Source organism: Carassius auratus, chromosome 21 (genome assembly GCF_003368295.1).
Source record: "Carassius auratus strain Wakin chromosome 21, ASM336829v1, whole genome shotgun sequence".
Classification (NCBI taxonomy): Eukaryota; Metazoa; Chordata; class Actinopteri; order Cypriniformes; family Cyprinidae; genus Carassius; species Carassius auratus.
The window spans coordinates 14,193,151-14,210,684 of record NC_039263.1 but is presented as its reverse complement, the minus strand read 5'-3'; the positions used below and the strand labels follow the sequence as shown (position 1 = coordinate 14,210,684).

General features: G+C 37.7%; 1 protein-coding gene and 1 pseudogene across 1 annotated transcript in view; one reads left to right on the top strand and one right to left on the bottom strand.

Moving 5' to 3' along the window:
• LOC113038593 (retinoblastoma-associated protein-like) overlaps positions 1–17,204 on the bottom strand; it is a 30,584-nt gene extending 13,380 nt beyond the window's left edge. The window contains exons 1-17 of the mRNA XM_026196146.1: positions 16,900–17,204; positions 16,038–16,158; positions 15,843–15,952; positions 15,553–15,687; positions 11,035–11,073; positions 10,871–10,920; positions 10,576–10,686; positions 10,062–10,204; positions 9,797–9,874; positions 9,569–9,678; positions 9,406–9,483; positions 8,837–8,924; positions 8,615–8,731; positions 7,999–8,055; positions 7,890–7,921; positions 7,686–7,762; positions 7,324–7,550 (exon numbers count right to left, since the gene is read on the bottom strand). Of these exons, the coding sequence (XP_026051931.1) occupies positions 7,324–7,550; positions 7,686–7,762; positions 7,890–7,921; positions 7,999–8,055; positions 8,615–8,731; positions 8,837–8,924; positions 9,406–9,483; positions 9,569–9,678; positions 9,797–9,874; positions 10,062–10,204; positions 10,576–10,686; positions 10,871–10,920; positions 11,035–11,073; positions 15,553–15,687; positions 15,843–15,952; positions 16,038–16,158; positions 16,900–17,189 (1,863 nt within the window). The 5' untranslated portion in view covers positions 17,190–17,204. The remainder of the gene's footprint in view (positions 1–7,323; positions 7,551–7,685; positions 7,763–7,889; positions 7,922–7,998; positions 8,056–8,614; positions 8,732–8,836; positions 8,925–9,405; positions 9,484–9,568; positions 9,679–9,796; positions 9,875–10,061; positions 10,205–10,575; positions 10,687–10,870; positions 10,921–11,034; positions 11,074–15,552; positions 15,688–15,842; positions 15,953–16,037; positions 16,159–16,899) is intronic.
• On the top strand, positions 5,107–7,308 carry LOC113038600 (lysophosphatidic acid receptor 6-like; annotated as a pseudogene).
• Positions 17,205–17,534: the final 330 nt, after the last annotated feature.

Sequence of the window (17,534 nt, the reverse complement as noted above, 5' to 3'; positions counted from 1 at the left end):
TTTTTGAGATGTGACCTCATGATAAATAGCATGCATACAACTTTATCTCGCGGGTCAACAATTTTACCTCGTTTTCTCTGCTGCGGTCGAGTTTGGCGCTGCACTTGCTGGTATCTTCCATGAAGACGCGTCAACTTTCAGCAGTGATGCTGTGCCAGCCAGTGCAACTCTTGTGAGGCTGTGACCTGTCCCTGAACCCTCAGGCGCGCTAGCGCGCCCACTCGCAAAGCAGACAACCACGCCTCTACTACCGCGGGCCTTTTTTTCAAATTTTTTTTTTCTTTGAATACTAATTTTCACCTTCAAAATTCGTTTTTTTTAACTATTCGAATGCATATTCGAATTTAGAATATTCGTTGACAGCCCTAATTGCAATGTTAAGGAATTCATGTTTTTTTTTCATTCAGATATGTAAATCAACATGTATAAATAGTTAGTAGTCAATTAATGGGGAGATAATCGAAATCGAATCGGTCTAAAAAAATTAATCGTTAGATTAATTGATGCATCGAAAAAATAATCGCTAGATTAATCGTTTAAAAAATAATCGTTTATCCCAGCCCTAGTCTGAGAGCTCTCAGTCCCTCCGTTGAAACTGTGTGCACGGTATACTGTCCATGTCCAGAAAGGTAATAAAAACATCTTCAAAGTAGTCCATGTGACATCGAAGGGTCAGTTAGAATTTTTTTGAAGCATCGAAAATACATTTTGGTAAAAAATAGCAAAAACTACAACTTTATTCATCATTGTCTTCTCTTCCGTGTCTGTTGTGACAACAGTTCAATGATATCTGGTTCGCGAACGAATTACTCGATGTAACTTTTTTAATGTGGCTGTCACTCCTTCTGAGTTAAAACAAACCAATATCCCGGAGTAATTCATTTACTCAAACAGAACACTGACTGAACTGCTGTGAAGAGAGAACTGAACACTGAACTGAAAGCGGTTCACGGGTTCTTTTGCGCTCAACGTAATGACGTCATTGGAGATGATTGCCGTTGATTGAAACCTTCGGTTTACCCCCGCTCATAACATTAACACAGAATCAGTTCAGAATCAATCATCAAAAGAATCAGTTCTGTTCAGACGCTCTGCGTGTCGATTTGCTTCACACTGAATCACACATGCGCGTTATCATAAGCTCCTCGGTTCTCGAATTGGACGCCTCTGACAGAAACGGTTCTTGACTCGTGAACGAGTCAGTCTGTTGTTCGTTATCTGGCTCGGCTCGGTGTTCATCTTCAATTCTCTCTTCACAGCAGTTCAGTCAGTGTACTGTTTGAGTACATGAATTACTCCGGGATACTGGTTTATTTTAACTCAGAGGGAATGTCAGCCACATTAAAAAAGTTAACAGCTTAAGTCATTTGTGGATTAATGCGTATTGGAGATGAGAACCATTTCAAACGATTCCGTTTGATTTGGTGAACTGATTCAAGAAGATCCGGTTACAGTGAATGATTCGTTCACGAACCGGATATCACAAACTGCTTTGTCTTGAACTCGCTCACGACAGACACAGAAGAGCAGACAATGCTGAATAAAGTCGTAGTTTATGCTATTTTTTTTTACCAAAATGTATTTTCGATGCTTCAAAAAAATTCTAACTGACCCTCTAATGTCGCATGGACCACTTTGAAGTTGTTTTTATCACCTTTCTGGACATGGACAGTATACCGTACACACAGATTCAAAGCAGGGACTGAGAGCTCTCCGACTAAATCTAAAATATCTTAAACGGTGTTCTGAAGATAAACAGAGGTCTTACGGGTTTAGAATGACATGAGGGTGAGTCATTAATGACAATTTTCATTTTTTGGTGAACTAACCCTTTAACTAAAGTAAACATAAGAAGATAAAAACCATTTAATCTGATACTGCCTGTGAATATCTGTGATGATCTGTCAAGATTTTATTCTGAGAAAACAGTGAGGAAATCGTTCATGGAATCAGATTAATTTTCTGACATATATAGACCAACTAATATATAACACATCCTTGGACCGAGACATACAAGTGAAAGCAAGTTACTAAAGGGTTCAAAATGCCATTAAAATGCCATTTCCTTTATAAAATAAACATTTTCAACAAGCTGGAAAATAAATAGCTATACTTCATAAATACATTTTGCTGTAAAATTATGATATATGACAAACATTACAAATTTGGTTTTAAAGTTCAACATTTTTACTAATGCTACTCAGTGATGCTCACAAGTAATTTTTGCATACATAACACAATCTTTCTGAGAAATCAGCTAAATTTGCAACTGCAATGTACAAGATATCACAGGAAATCAAAAAAGGTTGTACAAGATCAAAGTAAATTAAAATTTAAAATCCAGTACAATTTTCCCGTCAACTGACCTTATCTTTAAGTTCTTTTAAGTGTTTTGTAAATCACCAATTTTTAATCAAACTATGTGAATTCAGTTTGTTCCAAAAACAAAAATTAAGTTCATTTTTAACAGAAGTTAATATACATACATACATACATAAAAGACTTAGTGTTAAAGGCACCTTCACTTAAGCTTTAGAGTGAACAGAGCATGTTTTGAACAAAGTTATCAACACTGTATATGTTTTTCCATGGTTTTACACTAAGGTTAAACCAAACCTTTCTGCAAGTATTATTTAATATAGCAGACAAAATTTCTTTGTTTTATTCAATCAATTTAACATGCATAAGACAAGTTTAATTAACAGGCAGTTTGACATTCATGTGATTCTAAGGTCCTTCACTAGAGCTGTCGTGATAGTCAATAAATCAATTAATTGCACAAAAAAAAAAAAAAAAAAGGAGCTCGATAATATTTTCGGCCGAGATATTTTTCTATTTTAAAAAAAAATAATAATGTAGCATGTCATGATGTGATGTGGTGTTAGTCTGGAAAGCAGCCTGTGGAGAGCACATGGCAGAAAACACCCTCTCCAATGGCACCCAGGAATAAAGAGATAACGTCTCGCTAGAGTGACCAGCTTTGGGAAGTGCCTTTCATTTGCTTGTGGATGTTTGCGTCGCAAGTAATACAGCTACTTGCACAACTATTGTACTTCATTTTAATACCACGTAACATATTTTGCAAGTAACTTTGTTGCCCTTTCTGTCAAAATAGGCCTTATTTTCGCTCGCTTCATTTGGCTTGCTCAGCTAAATATGCCTGTAGGCGTGTTTTTGCGTTTCAACGCACCCAGTTAACACACACGCTTCGTTTTCTCGTTTCTAAAGCGCTCATGCAGTTGCACTCCTGAGTCGTCAGCCGTTACTAAGCATCCATCAGCTGCGATATCCGTAACAACAAGGAAATATCAGTAATGGATTTCCTCCACCGAAAAACCCTTGCTGTAATTCTGCTACACAATTTATTTATGAAGAAAAGTAAAATAAAACTCTGCAGTGTTTTGGTGCACCCCGTTTTTCAAAAACAAAGGTTAATTTCACCCCGAAGGAAGCGGATTGGTTCTTTTCACATATCCTAGAGCACTTGATTCATTCCGAACATCATTTCGAGATGTTTTTTTAATTAGGAGTGGATGCACCTGGAAAAAACGAGCGCATCGCTCCATTATGAGCAGCATACTGCATTTGAAATAACCAGAGATGTATAGTAACGAAGTAGAACTACTTCACTACTGTACTTAAGTACTAAAAGGCGGTATCTGTACTTTACTAGAGTATTATTTTTTTCTCCTACTTCCACTTTTACTTCGGTACATATTTTCGCTGAGTTTAATACTTTTACTCCGATATTTTTTTTTATGTGCTGCATCGTTACTCGTTACAATTATAATAATGTTACGAATCATTCCATTACAAACCACTGCCAGAACTGTAGATGGCAGGTTTGATGAAGCTGCCACATCATTGAGCGAAACGAGCGATTAAGAAGACTGCGTGTGCTGACTGAACTGCTGTGAAGAGAGAAATGAACACCGAGCCGAGCCAGATAATGACTCGTTCACGAGTCAAGAACCGGTTGCATCGGTTTTCGGATGACCAGTAACGTTAGTTCTTTCTGACAGTTCGATTCAATAAACCAGTTGAAGAAAACAGTTCACCGATTCTTTTGCGCTCGATGCAATGGCGTCATTGGCGTTGACTGCACATGGGCTCATAACATTAGAATCAGTTCAGAATCAATCACCAAAAGAATCAGTTCGGTTCCAGACGCTCTGTGTGTCGGTTTGCTTCACGCTAAATCACACATGCGCAGTATCATCAGCTCCTCGGTTCACGAATCGGACGCGTCTGACAGAAACGGTTCTTGACTCGTGAACGAGTCATTATCTGGCTCGGCTCGGTGTTCATCTTCAGTTCTCTCTTCACATCAGTTCAGTGTACTGTTTGAGTCAATGAATTACTCCGGGATATTGGTTTGTTTTAACTCAGAGGGAGTGTCAGACACATTAAACAAGTTAACAGCTTACTTCATCTGTGGATTAATGCGTATTGGAGACGCGAACTGTTTAAAACGATTCAGTTCGATTTGGTGGACTGTTTCAAAAAGATCCGGTTAAATCGAATGATTCGTTCGTGAACCAGATATCACAAACTGCTTTGTTTTTAACTGTCTTACAACAGACACTGAAGAGAAGACAATGCTGAATAAAGTCGTAGTTTTTGCTATTTTTGGACCAAAATGTATTTTCGATGCTTCAAAAAATTCTAAATGACCCTCTGATGTCTTACGGGTTTGAAACAACATGAGGGTAAGTTATTAATGACATCATTTTGCAAATTGGGCTAACTAACCCTAGTAACTGTTTTGTGTTTACAAGAAGTTACAGTCAAAGGAATTGTGATTGTCCTTTAGGTTAATCATTTGAAATAGTAAAAACAATATGTTCAAACTTTTGACTATTTTCTTTAATAGCTACATAACACAATACTTCTACTTTTACTTTCAGTACTTGAGTAGTAAATTTTAAAATAGACTACTTGCAATACTTAAGTACAAAAAATGTTGAATACTTTAGTACTTCTACTTAAGTGTGGTGCTTAAAGAGCACTTCTACTTCTACTCAAGTCACTTTTTTGATAGAGCACTTGTACTTTTACTCAAGTATGGTTCTCTAGTACTTTATACATCTCTGGAAATAACGAACTTGAGCACAAAAAAAGACGTGATATGTGAATGGCCCCTTCATCGAGCTCCTTCATCTGTCAAAATATTTACTTTCGGTTAACTGTTAAACGGTCAATATGAGCATCCCTAACTGGCATACAGACATAATATAACATACAAAATTAATTCATTTTAAGCCACACAAAGTCAACATGTTGGTATTTCTTGCTCTGAAACTGCCATAAAATAAAAAAGTTTATTGATCTTTGAAAAGGTGCACTTACGTTTTTATGCCATTATTATTATATTAGTTGAAACTGGTCTTAGAACGACGATATTATTGTTTATCGTGATAATTTCTTGGACAATTTATCGTTCAGCAAAATTTGTTATCGTGACAGGCCTATCCTTCACTGGCAGAAACAACTGCTTTCTAAATGAAGTCCTCGTCTGTCATAATCAATCACTTTACATTTCCATTTCATAAACCCAGGTCATATAGACACAGCTGCCCTGGCTGATTATGACAAGGTGAGAGCATGTGTTCGCTTTACATGAAGAGGAAGTTGTAACTTTGTAAATTTCTTTCTACGCTTTGAGGTGGCTATATGAAGAGGTGGCTCCTGGATTGTAACCAAATTAATAAAAGTCAATCTCCATGGTGCCCGAAACCTCTTATATTATATTTCTAAATTTTAGTAACAGTATAACCATACAGCTGTTTTCCCTCTTGCCAAAGACAGGTCCCTCATTTGGTTCTGGACTGAAAGAAGCAGGTTTTGACTGATGCAACAAAGGCCAGCCAAGCTGAAAGTGATTATGGATCTCCATAATGCAACATACATATTTATTCAAGCCAACTGGACGGTGGACACCAGCTACTGCTTCACCTACTACAAGATCTCCTACAGCGTGAGATTCATATTCGGCATATTCAGCAATGCCACAGCATTGCAGCATTTTTGTCACGTGCCTCGGACGTTCACCAGCACGGCCATCTACATGGCCAACCTGGCCACTGTGGATATCTTCTTCTTGATCTCCCTCCCCCTGTGCATCTATTATTAATCATAACAAAGCTGCCACTTCCTCCAACCTCACCAAAGACTGGTCTCCAGGAGGTGTTTTCTGTCAGGTGACCTTCACGCTGAAGTATATCAGCCTATACGGAGGAATCTTCTTCCTGGTTTGTATCGGAGCAGCTACTTTGCTGTGGTTCACCCTCTACATCAGCATCTGAGGAAGGTTTGCACCGTCCGCATACTCAGCGTTGGGATATGGTGCTTGGTTCTGGCACGCAGCCTAACTCTGCCTCTGCATCCCGATGGCACAAGTCATGCCTCTTGGATCCGTCTTCTAAACGCCACCGTAACATAATCCTATCTGCTCTGGGCTTGGTGCAAATGGCCTACATGTTGCCCACATAGTTCCTGCTGTTAAACTAGTCTAGCATACTCTGTGTGCTCTGCAGGCTGCCACACCGCAGTAAGAGCCAGAACTGACGCACACTCACCGTCATCTACTGGGTCCTGGTGGTCTCTTTTTTTTTAATCTGCTTTACCCCTTATCACCTCAATCTGCTAGATTACGCTCTCATGTCACGAAAGTGCTTCATCCTGTAGTGCTCTCATTGACCAGCACTAATTGCTGCCTGAACCCCATTATTTACTACTTTTCCAGTAGTTTGGTACGCAAAGGGCCGACCAGCAGCATGTGCTATGTGCTAGTCAACGAGGTGCTCAGGAATGACGTATGAAAAGTTTTAAATATCATTTAAAGGAGGTCTGTTATGCAACTTTCTACAAGATGCAATAAGTCTGAGGTGTTCCCAGGATATGTCTGTGAAGTTTCAGCTTGAAATCCCCCACAGATCCTGTATTATATAATTTTGAACATGCCTATTTTGAGTGGAAGCAGAAACACGCTGTTTTGTCACATGCAAATGAGCTGTTGTTCTCCCCTTTTTTTAGAATAGAGCTGTGCCTTTATAGCTTCTACCTAATATATTCTGCTAAGTACATCTGCTTGTTTTTGATTATCATGTCTATCATGCTGATATCATGTGTTTTAAACCATATCAGTTTAAACTTTTGATATACAGTTTTCTGAGCGCACACATCCGAAGTGCATGCACATTTATAGGATCACTCTGCCATGTTGCAGAGTAGCTAAACTAAAACTGAAGGCTTGCTAAACAGATGCTTTATTGACTAAATTAAGAAAATAATCCACGTAAATGGCAGTGGACAGTTACTCACCGCTTTCCAAGCGAGACTCTCCATGATAACGTGTTCGCACTGCTCCAGGTGCTTCATCATGTCGTGTTTCAGGGTGGGCTCGGCTTTAATGAAGCTCTCTATCACCTTGTAGAAGTCGAAAGCAGGCAGCTGGAAGACGTCCAAGATCCAGGGGAAGCACAGATCAGTTTCGACAGAATCGCTGGCCCCTGAGCTGCGGCCAAAACCTCCATTCTTTAAGGAGTTCCCTGGACAAGGAAGCAACATGTGTGGCTAATGTGTACAAGTTTGTTCTATCTTAAATGAAATTTATAAACTGAAGCTAAAAAAGGCTTTAGATAACAATTTGAGTTGTTGTAAAAGTGTAAATGGCAAGCACTTACCAACATAGGTTGCCATTACAACTTCCAGGGCACATGCAAGCAATGAGGTATGGAACGCTGCATTGTTGAGAAGTTTACTGAAAAAGGAAGTAAGATGATTTATTGTCAATGTATATCTCATAACAAAACCACAGATTATTTATGGCTGTAATGATCTGATAAATGATGGTTAATGATCTGAGATGATGTTCATGTTGTTCTCACCTGAAGTTTTGTACAGATAATCTCTTCTCCTCCTAAAAACAGTACAAATGTTACCACCAGAAAAAAATATATGACTAATAATATGACTGAATGTTTTATTGGGGCTTACCGATTTAAGCATGGACTCCATGACTTTGTAGTAGAGCTGGGCACCAAGATTAAAACGCTGGAAATACACACAATGAAGTTTGCCCCTTTGTTGTACAAAAGCTACATTATTACCATTCAAAAGTTTTTTGATTAAACATTAACAAGATAAGGTTTTAGTAAAAAAAACTATTATGTAAATTCTATTATGTTGTTTAATATTATGACAATTTAAAGTGACTTTAATATTTTAATATTTGTTTTTTTTTAAATAAATTTAAATGCCAATTTTCTGCAGTTTTGCTGCTCAAGAAACATTTTGCATTATTATCTATGCATTATCAAACAGTTGTGCTACTTAATATTTGTCTGAAAACCACGGATACATTTCTTTTCAGGATTCTTGGATGAATGCAGCATTTATTTGAAATCTTTTGTTAATATTACTGTCACTTTTGAACAATTTAATGCATTCTTGCTAAACAGTAGTATAAAACTAAGTATTAAAAGTAAATGTTATCTAGGGTGTCATTTAATAAAAACCACAATTATGGCAGCATAAACAAAAATCAAATAAGATCGCAAACTTTTAACAGTATGATGGGGATAAATGTAAAAAGAAAAGTGTCTAGGAGTACCTTTCTGCCCAGTCCCTCACAGTGTTGGCCCACCGCCTGTGCAAACCTCTCGATGAAGACCTGACCCAGCTCTTCAACCCTCTTTCTGATCTCTTCGGATGGGTCAACAGTGCAGTTCTGAGAAACACATTCCAAATAATATATTATATATCACTTGGTTTCTGTATAAAATAGATCTGGCTTTTCTATTTAGCAAACATAATATATTTTTAAAGGAAATACCTTGTAATAGACCAGGAGATTGCTTGAGGGCTGATCACTGGCTGAGATGAGATCAACTCTAAGCTGCTTTATAGAGTTCATTGCAGCCCTGGAGAAACAAAACATAAGTGAAAAGAGAAAAGTGCTTGCACGACTTAAGGTTGGAAAAGTTTCCAATATGGTCAAATGTTTTCAAGGAGACCTTTGCTATTTTTACAAACTCAGTTAGAAGAGGTCTCTTTGCTCATTTACATCCTTCATAAAATCAATTACTGATATGCATTTTGAAATGCTCTCCAGTCAAATATTGTACTGTGTGTTCCCAGTAATAAGTAAAACCCAGGATAAGTCAAGAGCTTTGGGGGCCACATGAAAACACCAAAACCAATCTCAGAGGGAATCCCATCATGTGACATTATCTTAGAGCATTACAAAACTGTTAGGTGCACATAACTGTGATCCTGACTAGTGAACAAATTCCCAAGCTGCTTTTCTTTCATAGATTTAGGAAATTATTGTGATTTGGTGTTTTTATTAATGCTGTTGGAGAACTGGTTCATTCTTTCATGTTCTGGGAACTGAAGTCACACCTGATCGGGGTCTGTGGAACTGGAATTGCAACATCATCTCCAGACAGATTCTTTCTTGGAGTCATTTCCAATTTTGACCTATGAGGAATATTGACATTTATTCCAAAGACATATGTATCTGCAAAAATGTTTGACGCCGTGATTTTAATTTGATCACGCTTACACTTCCGTTATGCTTGGGGAAAGCGTCTCATCATCAACCAAGAACAACCTGGCATCAAAGTCCTTGTTTTTGTGGTACAGCTCTTCATATTGCTTGGAAAGTGTTTCCAGCTACAATAAAAGAAAACAGATGACCACAAACATTACTTTAATTCAGACGTTGGCAAATCTAAAAACCATATAGCTCTCAAAAGCAGAAGCAGCTTTTTTTTTTCTCCATATTACTCACAGGAGGAAGCCCTTGGAGTCCTGACAGACCCACAGATTCCAGGAACGCACAAAAAGTCATCTGGTACACGTTTTTCACCTGAAAAGGAAAACAACACGACCTCTGGTTAGAAAAAAGAAAAGCTCAGTGCATGTGATGAGCTACTCTTCACACACAGTTATGTAAATGCAGACGTGATTATCCAAATATTAATCTATTTTATGAACACAGGCGGTGTTTGAAAGATTGCAACGGCTCATGGGATTGTATCTGAATGAGTGCCAACCTCATCCACACTGCAGTCGCTCTCCTTGCACAGTGTTTCCAGCAACTGCATGTCCATCTCTGGAGGACGGGTTTTGGCTTTGCCCTGATTTCGTCGGGATGTCCTAGTTGGAGGACTCAAGGTGGCTGAACTAACGGCTGACTCTGGAAATAAAAGAGTGAAAAACATCTGAGATAATGGTAGTTGCAAGCCAGAAAAGCCTGATCCTTCAGATACTATCATTATGTTCTTGAAATGCACTTAACTTGTCACTCCAAGAAAATAAGGCTGTTTATAAGGTGGTCAATTTTTTTTTTTTTAAGAAACAAATGTAATTCCCCAAAATGACACTGAAAAGATTCTGTTACTGTAATAAATGCTGCAAATACCAGCAGGAAAACACTGATACAATATTTTTTTGTATATGCCCAAAGTTTGTGAAAAAAAAAAAAAAAATCAATAAAAAAAGTTGTTTGCTGGGTCATTCACAATATTTTCACTTGTCTCTGAGCTGAGGAATGTGAGGAGCACTCACTGTAGGGTGACAGAAGCAGAGACGGAGTGAAACGCTTGGTGAAGAACTCCAGAACACACAGCAGCAATTGAAAGGCTATCACAAGGTCATCCTCCATCTGGAGAAAAGTTCCTATACAGGATAAAGGACACACGAAAACAAGAAGTGACAAAGTGGCCGTGAGGATACTCTATCCATGACACATACAACCCAGAAATCTCCACTCACGAAAGCAGAAACTCTAAACAAGGCTGATTATTCACATGGACAAACAATAGAATGTGACAAACATTTCCATTTTTCCTTTATGACTCACCCTTGGCCAAGAGGAACATGGTCCAACTGCTTTCCCAGAGCTCTGTTCTCCTTGAAGAAACACACATGGGACAGTAAGATCTCTGGTGTTTAATGGAACAATACTATAATCTTTAGGTAACTACGGGTGGCCAAACAACAGAACGAAACAGGACTTCTACTCACTTTGCTTTGTCAGGCTCTGCAGAAATTTTTTCACAAGTCCTGCAGGGAAATTAAAGATGGACTTTAAGTTAGTCTCGGCACACTTGAAGAACATGTGGAAAGGGATTTATACAGACTGCATGCACTAGAGGTGCCCCAAAAATTAAATAACTCAACACAATTATTATTATCATTGTTATCATTATTTTTATTAACAACAATAGCATTAATAATAACTATTATTATTATTATTATTATTGCTAATAATAATAGCTATAAATAACAATACTTCTTAATAGCTAAAAAAAATACCAATTTAAAAATATTATTAACTAAAAAATTTAACTGTTATTGTTAATAATAAACGCATAAAAAAAGAGAAAGTAGACTAAAAAACATAGCCAAAAATGTTTACTATTCAATAAAATAATCTTTGACATGGAAGAAAAATTTAACTGAAGGCTAAATAAATAAATGCACTTTTAAAAAATTGACAACATTTATAAAATAAATAGTAAATTCAATATAAATAGATTTTGGTTACTTTTGGTGCATCATTAGCACATGCTGTACATTAAAACCACAAAACTAAAAAAACTAAAAAATTCACTGAAAGCCACTAATAATGTCAAACAAGAGATCATTGAATGTTATAGACACAAAACATAAAAACTTTATTTCTGATGCAGTGAGGACATTGCCACAAATAACCACAGAGCCTGCCAGCACGATGCACTCGAAGCACAAAAACAAAGGGCTTCTCTGCAGTTTGACCACAGGCTTCAATCAGACCACATAACTAGACTTTCTGGTCACCACTAATGAAGCACTGTTTTTCAGTAACTGCAGAAGACAAGACTGGACTGGGGCCAATCAAACAAATAACCCACAAAGCAGATCTATCTTATAATGAGACAGCTGCTGCCACCTTCAGGTTTACAACTGACATTTAGAAACGTTTCAAGGTTTTAACCATTTTAATACACTAAGAAATGAATCATCAAGTTATAATGCAGATCATGCAATACAGAAGCTTAAGTAATTATTGTAGGCAAAAGAGAAAACCGTTTTAACGCAGTAATACACAACAGAACAACCAAGGAGTGACTTGAGATGAGTCACACATTCTTTAAATGAGAGGCAATGCAAGCTGTATCTAAATAAAGTGACTTGCTGAGGGAAGGGCGAGCACACCCTGAGACATGCCCAAACATCACCCGACTAGTAACTGTTTAGTCCTTTACTGTAAGGAGCCTGTAAACCTAGGATGCATCAATGTCCTGAACACTGAGGGTAGGGTTTTATAAAGCATACAGAAATAGAATAGTGATGGAATTTCAAAGTCTAATTCCAGTTGGTAGGTAGCCTAATCATTTTGAGCAATTTGCAAATAATATTTTAAACGCATGCACTTTATTTATATGCCTAATATCAAAAACGCAAAGCATGTCATGTCTCGTCACTACAATGCATGCTTACAATAAACAGAACATTATAATGGACGCAAAATATAATTATTGTTATACTTCTCATTTGTGGTGCCAATGGGTCTTAAGTAGAGGTCAACCAATAGTGGATTTTGCCGATACTGACAGATGAGTTGGACCACAACTGATACCGATTAATTAACCAATAGTTTTTAAAATGGATACTGCAGGGCTTGAATTTCGGTGCGGGAATGCGGGGATTGCGCATAATTTTAACCATTCCCGCAAGGTTAGCTTTTATAGTGCGAGAAATTCCCGCACAAATATATTTGCTTCATCTCAGAGCAAATTATTAAAAAATAAATTCACAGATGCGAGAAAAAATATGTCAAATTGTTTAGTCAAACTGTCATTTATTTTCGAATTTAATTCCTCAATCAGCGCTGGACCGGCATTTTCTGGCTCAGCGCTGAGCTCATAGTAAACGGCGAGCCCTGGCTGCTGTAGACAGACCATGTTTCACGCTGTCAATGCAGCGGTCTACGTTGCGCTGATCTTATTCACACTATCAAGTGTAGGTGCAGCATTCTAACATTTTGAGTCAAAATGAGCTGTTTGTGAAGAAATTATCCGCTTCCAAATTGTCGTTGTAATAACGAAACTGAAACATTAAAAAACATTTTGCTCTTTATGGTGTGCGAGTGATAGAGCGCGGCAGCAACGAACCAACTGATCAGCTTACAGCGTCACAACATTGAATGCTCGGCCGAACAGCTGATCATAGCTGTACAGGGCGCCTTTATTATTTTTCATCTCCATAAATATATCTATAAATAAATCTAGTAATAAAGTTAACGCAAGGGCTAGAAATCAATTAATATTTTGCTGATCCTTCTTGTCATCATGGAGAGCGCAGTTGGTTGCATGGCAACGACAGACGCCACGAGAGTGCAAGCGCTTGTGGAAATGAGACTGCGGCGCGCGCGCTCGAGCTTTCCACTTGTATGAGCATGTGACTGCGCGTTTCCCCTTGTTTTCTATTCATTATGCGCAGCATATTTCCCGCGCGCACAAACACGGCCACAGACAATGAATTGTTTGGTTAGCGTAGTAGTTTAAATATGGACCGTTGGCTGAAGCGAAAGACAAGTTCGGATGATGCAGATCACGATCCAAAGAAAAAAGTTTTCACTGAAATGGAGAAACTCATTCAGACAGCCATGGTCATACCAGTAGCGAGTGTGTCGTGTGAACGTGGATTCAGCACACAAAACAGGATCAAAACTAAATTCAGAAATTCACTGAATAATACAAGTCTCACAAATCTAATAATCATTTCAGAGCTTGGACCTTCCCTTGAGCAGTTTGACTTCAACAGAGCCATCATCAAATGGAAAGAAATGAAGATGAGGAGACAGATGAGAAACTTAGAATAAGTCACATGAAAAAAAGAAATGGAAAAAAAATGACTGAAATAGAACTGAAATGTATGAAAGACATAAATACTTATAGTTTAAACTGAGTTCTTAATATCAATTTACGATATCAGTATCAAAAGTTAAAAAAAAAGCAAAGAATTGAACTGAACTGAAACACATGAACTGAAATAAACATTAATATATAGCATAGGCCTAGTTTAAACAGAGGTCTTAATGTCAATTTGAAGAGCATGATGTATTTTGTATAAAGTTGGGTTTTTTTTTTTAACTGATTTGAGAACTGGAAATGCACAATTCATGCATACAAATCTGTAGATATAAATAAATGAACATGATTAAATTAGACCGATGCATCAAAAGTCATTCTCCCCCCATAATCTTTAGATCCCCCCCATGTGATCCATGTAAGGGGGGAATTCCCCCCCAGTTTAAAAAACGAAATTCAGGCCCTGTACTGAACAAAAACAGTACTGAACCATACTAGTAGTAGTAATACTAGTCATAATAACAGTAATAATAATAATAATAATAATAATAATAATAATAGTACATGTTGAAATTACCACACTCTTAACAAGGAACAATACGTACACAGCTTTTATTAATCTTAATTTTACAAATAGACTCTTATTTTAAAGTGTTACCATTTAATTTCAACAGTGACTACGTTTACATGCAGCCAATAACCCATTCAAAACCGGGATATTAGCAATAACCCGGTCGCGCAAGGCCATGTAAACACCGGCAAAAACCCGGATAAGAATCGGAAATTACGCATATTGCGTCTTACGTCCAGACGCTAACCGTGCGTCGCCGTTTACATCGGGATATTGGTGACTGATTACACATTCCATGTATACAGGAGTAACTCTCTCTGCTCACGCATGTAAACAGGTTATCCCGAATGTTTCAGAAACCCGAATAGTGACCTTAACCCGACTATTACCCGAATTTTAACAGCTTGTAAACGTAGTCAGTTATGCTTGATGCGCATCTTTAAATATATATAAATATATATACACAAAGGCCATAGCATTACAATTATACCAGCACATATATTCTCACACTTTAACTGCTTCTATTCTTGAACACTTAATAATTATCGAATCAAAATAAAAGAGCAGCGCTGAGACTCTAGGAGAACTCACCGGTATCACACACACTCCAGACACAAGCAGCGGTCTAAAACGGTTTATTTAATCACCAAACAGACACAAGTTTACTTAAAAAAAGAACTATGAGGCATAGATAAGTTTGAAGTTCAGTGTTTAAAAAACGGAGCAAACGGAAAGAGCGCTCTATATTATAGCTCTATAAATGAAGCATACAGACTTTATTAGAGCCGCAGAAAGACAAACGTTTCAATGAAAATGCTCAATGCATAATTCATTATGTACATTAACAATGATTCAAATTTATGAATGGCGCGGTAGGATTTTCTGTCAGCTGCATTTAAACTCGGGTTTGAAGTTTACTCTGTTCAGCGTGCAGTATCACATGACTAAACTAACAGCACATGCATAATTACTTTTTTAATTTATTGACAGTTGCCAGTAGATCTTGAATGCTGATTAAATCAAGAAAATGTCAAAACATTGTTTAATAAATCCTATTTTTCATTTAAAAAACATCACTACTATAAATTTAAAGCAAAACCGTACAACAAAACTTACTTCACAAATCTTTGGTAGAGAGCCAGAGTCACATCGTATTTGTTCTCCAGTCGTTTCAAAGCAGTGTTCACTTTAGGGCTTATTGTGTCCACATTTACATCCATCTTCCTCACAAGACTGATAAACTGCTTCACACTGCACAGGAAGAGCAACTTATTTAAAGTGTAGTATATGCATTATTAATACCTTAAAGACGTAACCACACTCTGACAGCTCAAACTGCTCACCCCAAGCGAGACAACTAGGATTTCTCAATGATATTTATTTATTTATTAATTTGCCACACATACCTTAGTCCAACTACTTTCAGGAACTGTGTGAAGGTGAGGCTGAGGCCATCAAGCTCCATCCCCGCAATGAACAGACAAGCTCCCCACTGCTGTCTGTTTGAATATGGCATCTAGCATGGAGGACACATGTTTGTGTTATTATCACACATTAATAAATGAACACATTAGATTGGTAGACATAAGAGGAAAGCGTACATTTGCCTTGTCCATCGACCTGATCTCCCTCTCCCAAATTCTCCAGGCATGATCACAGATGGGATTGGTGGCCTGAAGCTCCTCACTGAGAGACACGAACTCAGGCTCCTTGTCCTTGTGTCTGGTAAAACAACACCGTCGACAGACATGAGTAAACACATTGTGAGCTGAGTGACACTATTGTGGGGTGGTCTCCATACTGGCGCTGCTGGACGTGCAACATCGCTTATACACGTAAACATTTGTCAGCTATTTGGGAACCATGTGAAGCAGTATATAAGATCTTTTTTAGCATTTAGGATATATATTTTAATAAGATACATGTCAAAAATATGTTGTTTCATCTATCTATTACATACAATGATAATGGAACATATTTTGAAATTTTATTTTCACAAAGGATATTTGAAACATTAAAGTAGACACTTTACTTGCATTTAATTTGTATATATAAAAACACTTCTGTAAATATTGGCCAATAAACAGATTTATTACTAGCTACAGTATAGATATTTGTAGTACCTACATCTTATCGGTGGGTTCTGTGATAATAGCGTAGTAAACAGTTAAATACTGGGTGCTTCCTAATTATCATGTTATTACTAAAGTAATTAAAAACTATGAAAAATTATTTGCTATCAAAAACAGAAACTATCATTTATAACTGTTAAAAGTAACTCAAATAAAAAGTGTACATTTAGCATTTTTCTTAAGACGACAGAATCTTATTCATTCATACAGTTGGTCGCTGGTTTCCTCTCCCACCTTCATCAGTAATTAAGACTGTCAGCACTACTCATTCATTACAGTGTGTTGTGTCGTTGAGGTTTATTTTCGAGGCAGTGGCGCGGTATTAGCTCACCGTTCGGGGCTCAGCACTGAGTTGTCGCTGCTGTCCGGAGATCCGCTCTTCATGTTCCCCTTGAGCTCTTTCTTCTGCGGGGTCCCGCTGCTGCGCTTCTTCGGCGGCATGTTGACAATGAAGAGCGCGTTCACTCCCAGCACAGCGAGCAAACCCGAGCGGCGGGCTGGTAGTGTTGATGTTGTGGTTAGCGGTTGGATGTCGGAGCTTGAGATCGCTTGTTTGTGTCCGCAACTCTCCACTATTTCCTCAACAACCCAAAAACGCGGGAAAATTGTTCGACGCAGCATCCGCCACAATCGCGTCACGTCCGGTTTTTGCGCGTAGTCAACCTTAACTTTTTAATGTTACAGTGATTTTAAAACTTTTTTTTTTGTCTGTCTGAACAATATATTCAGATTAGTGGATGGTAAAAACATGAAGTTTAAAATGCTAGTGAAACATAAACGTGAACGGTTTCAAAGATTTCTAACGTACTCAATTCTAAACTCCCCAGATGGCATTGTATGTCAAGTTTGTGATGTAAGATGCTACCACTGATCTATAATATAGTCATAAAACAGTCATATATAGATCAGTGTATGCTACGCATTTATAACCATTTTGATTACTATTGTTATCAGAACCTAACATGT